General features: G+C 47.2%; 1 protein-coding gene across 1 annotated transcript in view; it reads left to right on the top strand.

Annotated features, from left to right (window-relative positions):
- Positions 1-11,943, top strand: part of SCAMP5 (secretory carrier membrane protein 5) — a 49,260-nt gene that overhangs the window by 30,708 nt on the left and 6,609 nt on the right. Inside the window, exons 2-3 of the mRNA XM_077745474.1 lie at positions 9,683-9,745; positions 10,549-10,677. Coding sequence (XP_077601600.1) covers positions 9,739-9,745; positions 10,549-10,677 — 136 coding nt within the window. The 5' untranslated portion in view covers positions 9,683-9,738. The remainder of the gene's footprint in view (positions 1-9,682; positions 9,746-10,548; positions 10,678-11,943) is intronic.

The following is an 11,943-nucleotide window of genomic DNA, read 5'->3' as shown; positions in this document are numbered from 1 at the left end:
TTTTCTACTGGCTGCACTTTGTTCCCTGCTGACAGCCTGGAATCTGAAAGTTTCTGGAGGAAGTGTGGTAGAGCAGGGTTGACAGAGGTTGTGGGCTTAGCCTGACTGGGGGGAGGGCAGCAGGTGCTCCATTCTCACCCCTTGGTAGGGTATTCAAGTCTTAACCCAGAACAGGATTGACTGTGCTCTGTGCCCAACCCTATGCCGCATCCCTCCTGGAAGACACATCCACAAGGGAGTGAGGAAGTGATTGGATGAGAATGAGTGAGCACTTGCTGCCCAATAACTGGTTCAGGATTTAAGCGGTGAGATGTGCAGCAGGGATGTCTAGAAAGGTGGGATGTGAAAAAATAGGACTAAGAGGAGTTGACAGGACTTAGGGACACTAGAGACCAAGGAGGTGGCTGGACATGATCTTCTGCATGAAACTGGGTTGTGTGGGAGGCAGGTCAGCCTCTGGTGGAGAGGCAAAGGTGGTGGTTTGGGATATTTGTAGCTGATTGACACGAGGCCTTGAATGCGAAGCTCGGATCAGCATGGGCACTGAAGAGTGATCATAGGACAGTGATAGCAATTCCAGGAGAGTGCTGTTTTCTGAGGATGATTCATAGTTCTGGGACTTTAGGGTTGGGGATGTGGGGCTTAGGGTGGGATAAGGGGACCAGAGGTAGAGCAAGAGGGAGGAACTTCCATCTTAGTAGATAGGCTCTGGACAGGTAGGAAGAAAATGACCATTACTAAGCCAAGGATGAGAGACTCATGCTAGAGAGGAGGGAAGGCTGGGAAGCAGGAAGCCCTGGAACTAGCCCCAGATCTCTAGCCTGATCTGAGGCCAGAGTTGACTCCCTTCTCTCTGCCATGGACCTCACTCACTCCACTTTAAGGTCTTCTGTCCTCCCAGCCTCATAGTAAGAAATGGAATAAATGCCAGTTTGGGTTCTTTGGAACAAAATTCAGGCAGTGTTTGTTATCTTACTAATAACTAAGGAGGGGTTTCCTTCAATCTACATCTTTAGGGGATTTGTAACACCGCTCTAGCACTCTACCTAATATTATGAAAACCTCAGTTGAAGAGCAAATTGTTCCTTCTCCCATTTTGCAGTCTAAGAATTTTGATTTTCAGGGGTGCCTGGGTGGCTCAGTCGGTTAAGCGTCTGACTTCAGCTCAGGTCATGATCTCATGGTTTGTGGGTTTGAGCCCCGCGTCGGGCTCTGTGCTGACAGCTCAGAGCCTGGAACCTCCTTCGGATTCTGTATCTCCCTCTCTCTCTGACCCTCCCCTGCTCATGCTCTCTCTCTTTCTCTCTCAGAAATAAATAAAACATTTTAAAAAAAGAAAAAAGAAAAGAATTTTGATTTGCAGAGGCCAGTGATTGCATGCTTTCTCTCTCTCTCTCACTCACACACTCACACTCACACACACACACAGACACAGACACACACACACACACACACACACAGAGGCTAGCCCTGAAATAAGGGCAGAGTAGCTTAGAGCCCTCCATTACTGTGGCCCTAACCATCTATAGCCCTCCCAAGCCTAAATTCTCTGGACTAACAAAGGAAGCAGCCTTGCTGTGTCCTCTGGCTTCTCCTGCACTGAGTCATCCATAGTGTGCTACACCGACTTCTCCGTAACCATGGGCACACCTTTGGGAGACAGCCTGGGATCAGGATGGGAGTCAGGCTGGAGCAGAGTTAGAGTCTCCTGCTCTGAGTCTCCCACAATCTAAGTTATGACCTGCCCCCTATGCATACATACCCCTCTTCCTTGTTTTCCTGGAGGACTTTAGCGCTGGACTGCAGCCATTCACTCCAGTGCCTCCTACCACCCTTTCTACCAGCCACATTTGAGTCAGGTCATCATCGGCATATGACTACCTCTGAAATCTTAAGCTTCAGTCTCCTTTTNGAGCCCGACGCAGGGCTCAACCCACGAACCGCGAGATCATGACCTAAGCGAAAGTCAGACGCTTAACCGGCTAAGCCACCCAGGCGCTCCAGCTTCAGTCTCCTTGAAGCACAGTCCAACTTCTATTTTATCTGCTTTGTGACCTCAAGGAGACCTCTAGTTTTCTGACATCTCCATTTTCTCTGTCCCACACCTTCCACATCCTTCCCAGACCCCATGGCCCACTGGCCCGTGCTCTCAACAGTCATACAGCTTTGTCTGTGTCCCACTCTAGCAGCAGACCCCTCAAGTCTGGATTCTACACTCAGGATGTGAATGTTTGTGGGGGCTGTCACATACCAGGGCAGTCTGGTTCTAGTTCAGAGCATGGTCTATAGCCTCAGCTGTCCGTCCATCACTTGTAGAAACCCTTTCCCTCTTCCCATCAGCTTCCCATTCCATTTCATGGGAGGAGTTTTCCAAACTGGACTACTCTCCCACAGCCCTTTACTCACAGAGAGGGTGGTTAGGTAGGTGGGTGGGAGGTGAAGCTGTACCCATGTTTCCCCATTTCTTGAACTGGATTTCTCAAATCCCAGTGGAAGGAGGGCTCGTAGTCTAAGGCTCCTGCTCTGTGCTATGGATGCTGGCCCTTTCTGTCTTCTGAGGTCCCAGTGTCCATCAGCTGTTTTCCCTTCTCTTGTGTCTTCACCCTCTCCACTGTTTTCTGTACTGCCTTCCTCCCACTTCTAAGTATATATGCTCAAGTATTCTATCTGGATAAACCTTTCTAACCCTATGTCTTCCTCCAACTGCTGCTGTTTTAAACCTGTTGCTTTGTCCTCTACAAAAGTGATATGAAACCACTGTAGAAATTTTAGAAAATAAAGATAAAAAGAAAACCAATAACTTATAACTTCACTACCCAGAGATGACTGCTATTCATTCTTTGGTATATGGCGTTTCAGTGTTGTCACTGATTGTGTGTGTGTGTGTGTGTGTGTGTGTGTGTGTATTTAAAATTGCAATCAAAATTTTTGAAAACCTAGTCTGCTAGACTTGTTCCTTCTTCCTCTCCCTCCAGTTATCATTTCTTGGCAGCTGGCCTCTACCCCACCACTTCCTGAAACTGGCCTCCAAAATGAGCCCGTGTCATACCTGACTGCTTCATGACCATGATAGTGTCAACCCAGTTGATTGGTCATTAAAAATATTGAGATGGCCTGTATTCATTGACATGAAACATTTTCAAGAGATATTGCTGAGTGGAAAAAACCAGGTTATAAAACAGGATGTATAAAATGATCTCGTTTTGGTCATGTATGCTAATATATACTTTAAAAACAAAACCGTAAAGGTCAAACTGTTCAAGATGTGGCCTCTGAGAAGGTGGATTTAGAAGAACTTTTATTTTCAACTTTATGCACTGTTTTTTTAAGATTAAAAACATTTATTTTATTTATTTTTAATTTTTTATGTTTATTTTTGAGACAGAGACAGAGCATGCATGGAGAGGGGCAGAGACAGAGGGAAACACAGAATCTGAAGCAGGCTTCAGGCTCTGAGCTGTTAGCACAGAGCCCGATGTGGGGCTCGAACCCATAAACCATGAGATCATGACCTGAGCCAAAGTCGGACATCCAACTGACTGAGCCACCCAGGTGTCCCGAAAACACTTTTTTGACAGAGAGAGAGAGTGTGAGAGCTTGAGCATGGGAGAGGGGCAGAGGGAGAGAGAATCTTGAACAGGCTCCATGCTTAGTGTGGAGCCCAGCATGGGGCTCAATTTCACAACCTAGGCATCATGACCTGAGCCAGAATGAAGAGTTGGACACTCAACCGATTGCGCCACCCCAGCGTCCTGTACACTTTGTTTTTTTTTTATAACTCACAAATATTTTTATACATAGCTCAAAAGCAACATATTTTCATTTTATAAAAAAATGGTGAGGCTATACAAATATATTTTTAGTTTTTATTTAAATTACAATTAGTTAACACTGAGACTTTTTCTCTCTCTCTCTTTCCCTAGTTCTCAAAAACTAAGATTTTGTTTTTAAGTAGTCACTGCATCCAACATGGGGCTGGAACTTACAACCCTGAGATCAAGAGTTCCATGCTCTGCTGACTGAGCCAGCCAGTTGCTCCCCTCCTCTTTTTTTCTTTCTTTCTTTTTTTTTTTTTAAGTGAGTTTTATGCCCAATGTAGGGCTTGAACTCACAACTCTGAGATCAAGAGTTACCTGCTGTACTGGCTGAGCCAGCCAGGTGCCCAACGAGGCTACATATATGTTTTTTAAATATATTTTAAAGTTAATTTATTTTTGAGAGAGAAATAGTTCCAGTGAGTGAGGGGCATAGAGAGAGAGGGAAAGGGAGAGGGAGAGGGAGAGGGAGAGAGAGAGAATCCCATGCAGGTTCTGCACTGTCTGTGCAGAGCCTGAAGTGGGGCTTGAGGTCATCTGAAGCAGGGCTTGAACTCATGAACCATGAGACTGTGACCTGAGCTGAAGTTGGACACTCAACTAACTGAGCTACCCAGGAGCCCCTATTTATTTATTTATTTTTTTTTGAGAGAGAGAGAGAGAACATGAGTGGGGAGGGCAGAGAGAGAGGGGGACAGAGGATCTGAAGTGGAAGTGCTGAGAGCCCCCAATGTGGGACTCGAACTCACAAACCATGAGATCATGACCTGAGCCAAAGTTGGATACTTAACCAACTGAACCACCAAGGTGCCCCAAAGCTATATTTTTTAAAAGAAGAAGAGGAATGTAATATTTCACTGGCTTGCAAGACTCTTGAGGATAAAGCCCAAATTCTGCCTTTGGCCTTCAAGGCCAGGATAACCTGGCCCCTCCTACCTTTCAACACTATCTTTGCCTTTCTTCACCTCCCTTCACCTTGAGCTTCATCCTTGCTCTACCCTTGCAATCCCTTGAATATGCGTACTATTGCTCTCCTGACTTTTGCACCTGCTTTCCTATCTTTTCCTAGCTGACTCCTAGTCATCCTTCAGGATTCAGCTCTGATATCATCGCTTCTTCTATGAAGCCCTCTGAGGCTCCTCCAGGAACAGACCAGGGAGGTGCTCCTCTGTGTTCCCACAGCTTTTTGTACTTGCTGTTCTAGGGCATTTCTCAGGCTGTGTTGTAATTGCCCGTTGACTTAACTGGGTTCTCCTCCCTGACCTCCTTCTTCTCAACCCACCCTGTCTCCTATACGATAGAGAAAATTGAAGCACATATAAAGATGCGACTCTTACTGTCCTTTCCGGGGTCTCAAACCTGTATCTGCTTGTATCATGTTCTCTTTCCCATCTGCTAGCATCGGGGCTTGTTTCATCTCCTTGACCTCATGCATCTCCCCTTTTTAGGGGCTTGCTCTATTGGTTAACCTCTGTGTCTGTTGTAATTGCAGCCTTTCCCTGGATCTTTCACATCCCTAGCTTATTTCCTGAAACAAGCAGTCATCCATCAGCTATAGCCCTCCCCGGACTCCGTCTCTCACCTGACTATCTCACCTATCTCTAGTCTCTTCCTGGGCAGGCTTCTTCAAAGAGCTGTCCCTGCCTACTGTTAGCTGGCCTGTTCAACTAGCTCTAATTTGGCTTCTACTGCCCACCCCCCACACCTCCATGGCCATCAAAACAGTTCCTGCCAGGGTCACAGGTGACTTGATGTTATTGGGTGTTAGACACACCTCAGCGTTCAGCCCTTTTCATGCCAGACCTCTCAGTGGCATCTGTCATATTTGTCCACTGTCTACTCCTGGCTTTCCTGCCTTTCCTCCTGACTCAGTGGCTGCTCCTTCTCATTCTTTGTCACCTCATCCTCTTCTGCTGACTTCTTTCCCCTCCCATTTATATTTTTGAACAGGAAATACATTTATGTGATTTTTAATTCAGAAAGATGTCCCGGGGTCACCTGAGTGGCTCAGTGGGGTAAGCGTCTGACTCTTGATTTCGGCTCAGATCATGGTCTCATAGTTTGTGAGTTCGAGCCCCATGTTGGGCTCTGGGCTGACTGCCTGGAGCCTGTTCTGGGATTTTCTCTCTCTGCCCCTCCCGTTTGCACTTGCACACACACTCTAAGATAAATAAACTTAAAAACAAAACAAAACCATATTCTCATAATAATACTAAGATCTTATAATACTGAAACATGTATAAAAAACTTTTTTTCCCTGGGCTCGCTCTTTCCCACATTGCGTATTCTCTCTCTTAACAGTGAGAACCCAGGTTCCAACAACATCAACCCATACATCCTACGTCCTCTCCTCGGGTACATATGACAAGGTTTCGGCACTGCTACACTATACCAACAGTAACAGTAAAGCTGCTTATATTTCAGGCTTCTTTCCGGTTATTTTTGTCCTTGAGATGTATTTTTGTAAGAGAACACAGAATGCTCTGATCAAGTTACTTGGGCAGTTCTTTTTTCTATGTGGTCGTGTTATCACTTTCCAGTGCAGTTAGCGTCATTTGATTTTACTTCAGTTTTAGGGTGGCTTTTCTTTCTGGTCTAAGTTTTTGAATGTGTAAGATATTATCTGTGCAAATCTGTACCCAGGGAAGTCTCCCTACTCCTCCTAGCTCTTCTCCCACGTAGGTAACCATTTTTTTTAGTGTCTGGTTTATTTTTCCTGTGCTTCTTTTGCAAAAATAAGCAAATTTGTATGTATGTTCTTTCCCCCTCCCGCCCCTTTTTACATAAAAGATATCATAGTATTCATACTTGTTTGTATTTTGCTTTTTTCATTTAACAGTATATCCTGGACCTCATTCCACAGCAATTAATAGAGATCATCTTCATTCTTTTTGACATCTATGTAGATATCGATGATATACCTTAGTTTATTCAAACAGTTGCATTTAGGTTACTTCCAACATTTTGCTATTGCAAAATAGTGTCACAGTGAATGACATATGTATTTATTGTTTCTTATTTATGGGTAGATAACCAGAAGTAGGATTCTTGGGTCAAAAGGGAAAAAAAACATTTTTATTCTCCTCTCCCCTCCTTTTTTTTTTTTTTTTTTTACTATGAAGGATAGCATATTGTTTTGACTATGTCTGTATCTTTTGTTGTCTGTTGTCTAGACTGTTTTTATGTCTGTCATTTTTCCAATGAATAGTAACTGAAGATCTTTCTGTATTTTTTTTAAGTAGGCATGGAGCCCACTGCGGAGCTAAACTCACTAGCTTGACATCAAGACCTGGGTTGAGATCAAGAGTTGGATGCTTAACTGACTGAGCCCCCCAGATGCCCCTACATCAGTATTTTTTTTTTTTTTAAATAATAGCTGCGGAGAGGGTTGCTTGAGTGGCTCAGTCTGTTGAGCATCTGACTTCAGTTCAAGTCATGATCTCACGGCTCGGCTCGTGAGTTTGAGCCCTGCCTCGCCCTGCCTCAGGCTCTCTGCAGTTGGTGAAGAGCCTGCTTCAGATCCTCTTTTCCCCTCTCTGCTCTTCCCCTGCTGGTCCTCTCTCTCAAAAATAAATAAATATTAAAAAAAATAGCTGCAGGGGATTTTAAAAACTACAAAACAGCCCATTGTATGACTTGTACCGTTTATTTAATCAGTCCTCCCCCATTGATGTGAAGATTGTTTCCAATCTTGAGGTGTTACAAACAATGTTACAATGAATGCAGCTCTATAAGGGTATCATTTCATGTGGGCCTCTATCATGCCTTTTTCCCTTTTATGGTAGGTGTTGTTGGGTTTTTATATCTGTATTTGATTTCATATCACAAAGGGGCCATTAAAGATTGTAACTGCCCCGGGCACCTGGGTGGCTCAGTCCGTTGAGCTTCTGATGTCCGCCCAGGTCATGAACTTACAGTTCCTGGAGTTCAAGCCCTGCTTTGAGCTGTGCTGATAGGGTGGAGCTTGGAGCCTGCTTCGAATTCTGTGTCTCCCTCTCTCTCTGCCCCTCCCCTGCTCATGCTCTGTCTCTGTCTCTTAAAAATAATAAATAAAAACGTAAAAAAAAAGAAAAAAAGAAAGAAATATGACTGGAACTCTAGGAGGGTTTTTTTGGTTTTGTTTTGTTTTGTTTTTTATGCACACTTTTTTCCCCCTGTGTGTTAACACACAGGAAAGTGTACAAATTTAATCTCATGCTTGATGAATTTGCACAAAGTCAACACTAGGTAGCCAGCTCCCAGACCCAGCAACAGACCATTACCAAAACCTCAGCTTATGCTCCCTGCTCCCTCAAGGGTAACACTGTCTTAACTGCAATCTTTTTTTTTTCCTGCCTCTTGACTTTTAACACCATAGATTCATTTTGCCTATACATATATATATATTTTTTTTTTTAAGTTTATTTATTTATTTTGAGAGAGAGTGCAAGAACAAGAGAATGAGAGCAGGGAAGGGCACAGAGAGAGGGGGAGAGAGAATCCCAAGCAGGCTCCGTGCTGTCAGCACAGAGCCCTACATGGGGCTTGATCCCATGAACCATGAGATCATGACCTGAGCTGAAATCAAGAGTCCAACATTCAACCAACTGAGCCACCCAGGCTCCCCCTGTTTTGCCTATTTTTTTAAAAAAATCTTTAATGTTTTATTTATTTCTGAGAGAGAGAGAGAGAGAGAGACCATGTGAGCAGGGGAGGGTCAGAGAGAGAGGGAGACACAGAATCTAAAGCAGTGTTTTGCTTATTTTTAAGCTTTATGGAACTCTCTACCCAACTTTTAAGGGTTGCATTACCTTGGAGCTTGTTCATAGACCATTTTCTGATCTTGAATATCCCCAGGGCCTACAAGGCAGCCAGGGCCCTGGAGTCAGTATGTCTGTAAGGCAGCAGCTTCTTGTCTTTCCTGGGATGCTGCGCCTGTTCTTCTGGTTTCTGCCCATGATGAGGCTCTCAGTTAAGAGCCCCACCATCATGCACTCAGCAGTTTAAGCTGGCAGGAAGTCATCTTTATGGTCTCACTCCCCCCACTCCCCAAATCCACCCCAGAGCCCTTTCCAACTTGCCTCCTAAGGGCCTCAAGAATCACTCCCTGCTCCCCCCACCCCAGCCTCACTCCTGCTGCTTCCCATTTGTACTCTGCTTTGGCCAAGGTTGCTTTCTTTCCCTTAAAAGTGTGAGGCTTCTTCCTGCATTAGAGTCTGTGCTTGCTTTCCACCTGCCCAGAAAGCTGCCTTGCCCCGGGCAAGTCCTCTGTATTCTTCAGGCTCACTGCTCACACTGAATTTCCCTGACTCCCCACACCGGGTTAGATCACCTTGCTCCATATTGTGCATATTTTCATGGTGGTCCCCCTTCCCCTTTAGAGTAGGTAAGGCATAATTGACGGTTTCATGCCGAGGGCAGGAACCACGTTGTGCTGCCTGCCCTGTGCCTGGCGTATTACAAACCCCCACTAAGTGAACAGTTGACCGAAGGCAAAGGCGGGAAAGCAGGGAGGCCCGCCTGTGACTGATGCCAAGTCTGCCATGTTCAGGGCCATGGAATAGAATTTTCTCTTTAGGAGGTCTCTAGTCTCCTCAGGCCTTCTCTGTCACTTGCCTTTCCCTCATGGGGTCCCCTCCCAGGTTCCTTGGATCTGGTTCTGTGAAGACGGACTTTATGCCTTGAGGCAAAGGGCAGGAGGGCTTAGAAGGAGGGCTGGAGGGCTGGTGCCTCAGTGTGTGGGATCTGCCTCCCTCGGGCTCATCCCACTGTGGGGGCCAGAGCCCGGTTCTTCCCCGAGGAGCTCCCAGCCCTGCAGGGGCTGAGAGAGGGACTGGGTTGGGCCGGGCCTGATCCTCATCCTTCTCTGGCTTTTTCTTTCCTTCCAGGTTGAGACAAAAGGCGTTGGCAGGCCTCTGGGCCAGCTGGTGCCACCTGTGCCATCATGGCAGGTAAGGACAGGGTCATGTGGATAGGACATGCAGGTGAGCACAGGGTGGGTGGCCCCCTTCCCAGTCTCCTTATCTCTTTTAGCTTTTGGAAGTCAAGTTGTTTCTGTCCTTCTTTCAGTCCTCCCCAGGATTTCCCTGGCCCCCCACTGAGGCCTATATATCCAAGACCCTCAACATGACATTGTCAAGCTCTCTGTCAGATCTCCGACCCTTGGGACCAGAGATTGAGCACCCTGATGCCCTGGTCCTGCTGACTGAATGATGAACAGCATGGGTGGCTCAGTCCCTGTCCCTCTTGTCATGATTGCTCTTTAATACTCTGAGACCCTTTCCTTCTGATTTCTGAGTTGTTTGGTTTCCAAAGGCTCAAGTACAGAATGCCAGAGCCGGAGGGACCTTTAGAGACTATCTAGCTCAAGCCCCACCCAACTGGATAAACGGAGGTCCTGGGAGGGGTGGTAACTTGCCCCCGAATGTGACTGGAGTGGACACGGGCACTCCTGTCCCCAGGCTCACCCACCTGCTTCATTGGAGCTGGCTCCCCCACCATGGAGGGGGCTGTGCCTCTGGTGGACAGCATTTATGTTCCTCTTCTGAGAGACAGCACACTGCCACGGGGCCTTTGGTCATTGTGGGACCCTTGTGGGAGATATGAGGAAGCAGGGATGGCCATGTGGGGATAGCAAAGTCACCTGTGACCACAGGGGCCAGGGGGCAGCTGAGACCAGGGCAAGAATGATTGCACTGGGGCGTTGAGGAGGGGGATGTTCATGGTGATGCTATGCGGTATTCTTCACCCGCAGAGAAAGTGAACAACTTCCCACCGTTGCCCAAATTCATCCCCCTGAAGCCATGTTTCTACCAAGACTTTGAGGCAGACATTCCTCCTCAGCATCTCAGCATGACCAAGCGCCTCTACTACCTCTGGATGTGTGAGTGCTGTAGGATGGGGGTGGGCCATGGGGTGGAGTGGGGGAGGGAAGTGGGCTGGTGCGGGCCGGGCATCAGGGTGGGGTGCCTGCAGGCCTGGCTGTCCACCCTTGCAGCATCTGCACGGGCCACCTTCTAGCATGTTCCACTCGTGGGCTGGCTCCCCATCTGGTTCCCGGGTTCCCTCCTCCCTGCCCCCGATCTAGGCCTCTCGTCCCTTCTCACCCTTCACTTCCCGTTCACAGAGCATCTGGGTGAGGGGCTCTGTCTGCAGCAGCATTTCTTGCTTTTGCTTTCCCTTCCCCTTCCCCTTCCCCCTAGAGTGGTTCTCCCCCAGGTGGCTGCCAGGACCTCAGGATTCTGGATTCGGAGCGAAATCTTTGTCTCAAAGCCACATTTGTCTCGCTTTCTTTGGGAAACCGCTCAGAGAAAAGAGCACTGACTGGGACCTGCGAGATATGGGATCAAACTGGGCTGGTTGCCCTACTTCCTAAGCCACAGATTCCTCACTGATAGAAAGAGGGCATTGGCTCAGTGATCACTGTGGTCCCAAGGAGCTCTGTGCTGTGTGGTCTGTACTTCTCTAAGAATCTAGAGTTCTTATGTTCTGCAGTGTCGAGAGCCAGAGTTTAAAGGCCCCAGTTGCTGATGGTCTAGGGCAAGTTGGTGGGAAAACGCTATCTTAGGGGGATGGTACTTGTCTGTGCCCAGGCTGGTCAAAGATACCTCTTAGGCGTGTACACACAAGGCAGGCAGGCTGGTTTTCCTGTGCTGGGTATTGGCCTCAAGGGACCTTAGACCTGCAGTGTGACCACAGCAGGGTCAGTCAGGTGTGATGTTGCCTTGAGTCAAGCCTGCACTTAGCTGCTGACTTGGGGAGGTGATTGCTTGTGGCAAGAAGGTGGTAAAGAATGCTGTCTTTGCAGCAGGTGCTTCATGGAGTGATAGAAGGAGTGTGGAGACAGACAGACTCACATTCAAGTCCTGGCTTAGCCTTTGGGCAGAGAAGGAACCTTTCCCCCTGTAACATGAGAGAAGGAAGAGATGGGGCAGGTGTGAGTAGGTCTGTAGATGCTGGGAAGAGAATGAAAGGGTTGCCCTTGATGGTTTCTACTTCTTCGCCTCAAATGTGATACAGAAGTGAGGAGGGGAGCTTTGAGGAAAGTGGGACTAGAATGAGAGAATTTGTGGACAGAGGGTGAGGACACTATCCAAAGACACATGACCCCCCAGATTTCTGACCATGCTCAGGGTCCATTTGGGGTTGG

This window comes from Crocuta crocuta, unplaced genomic scaffold (assembly GCF_008692635.1).
Source record: "Crocuta crocuta isolate KB4526 unplaced genomic scaffold, BGI_CrCroc_1.0 scaffold130, whole genome shotgun sequence".
NCBI classification, from domain to species: domain Eukaryota; kingdom Metazoa; phylum Chordata; class Mammalia; order Carnivora; family Hyaenidae; genus Crocuta; species Crocuta crocuta.
This window is presented reverse-complemented; position numbering and strand designations above follow the sequence as displayed.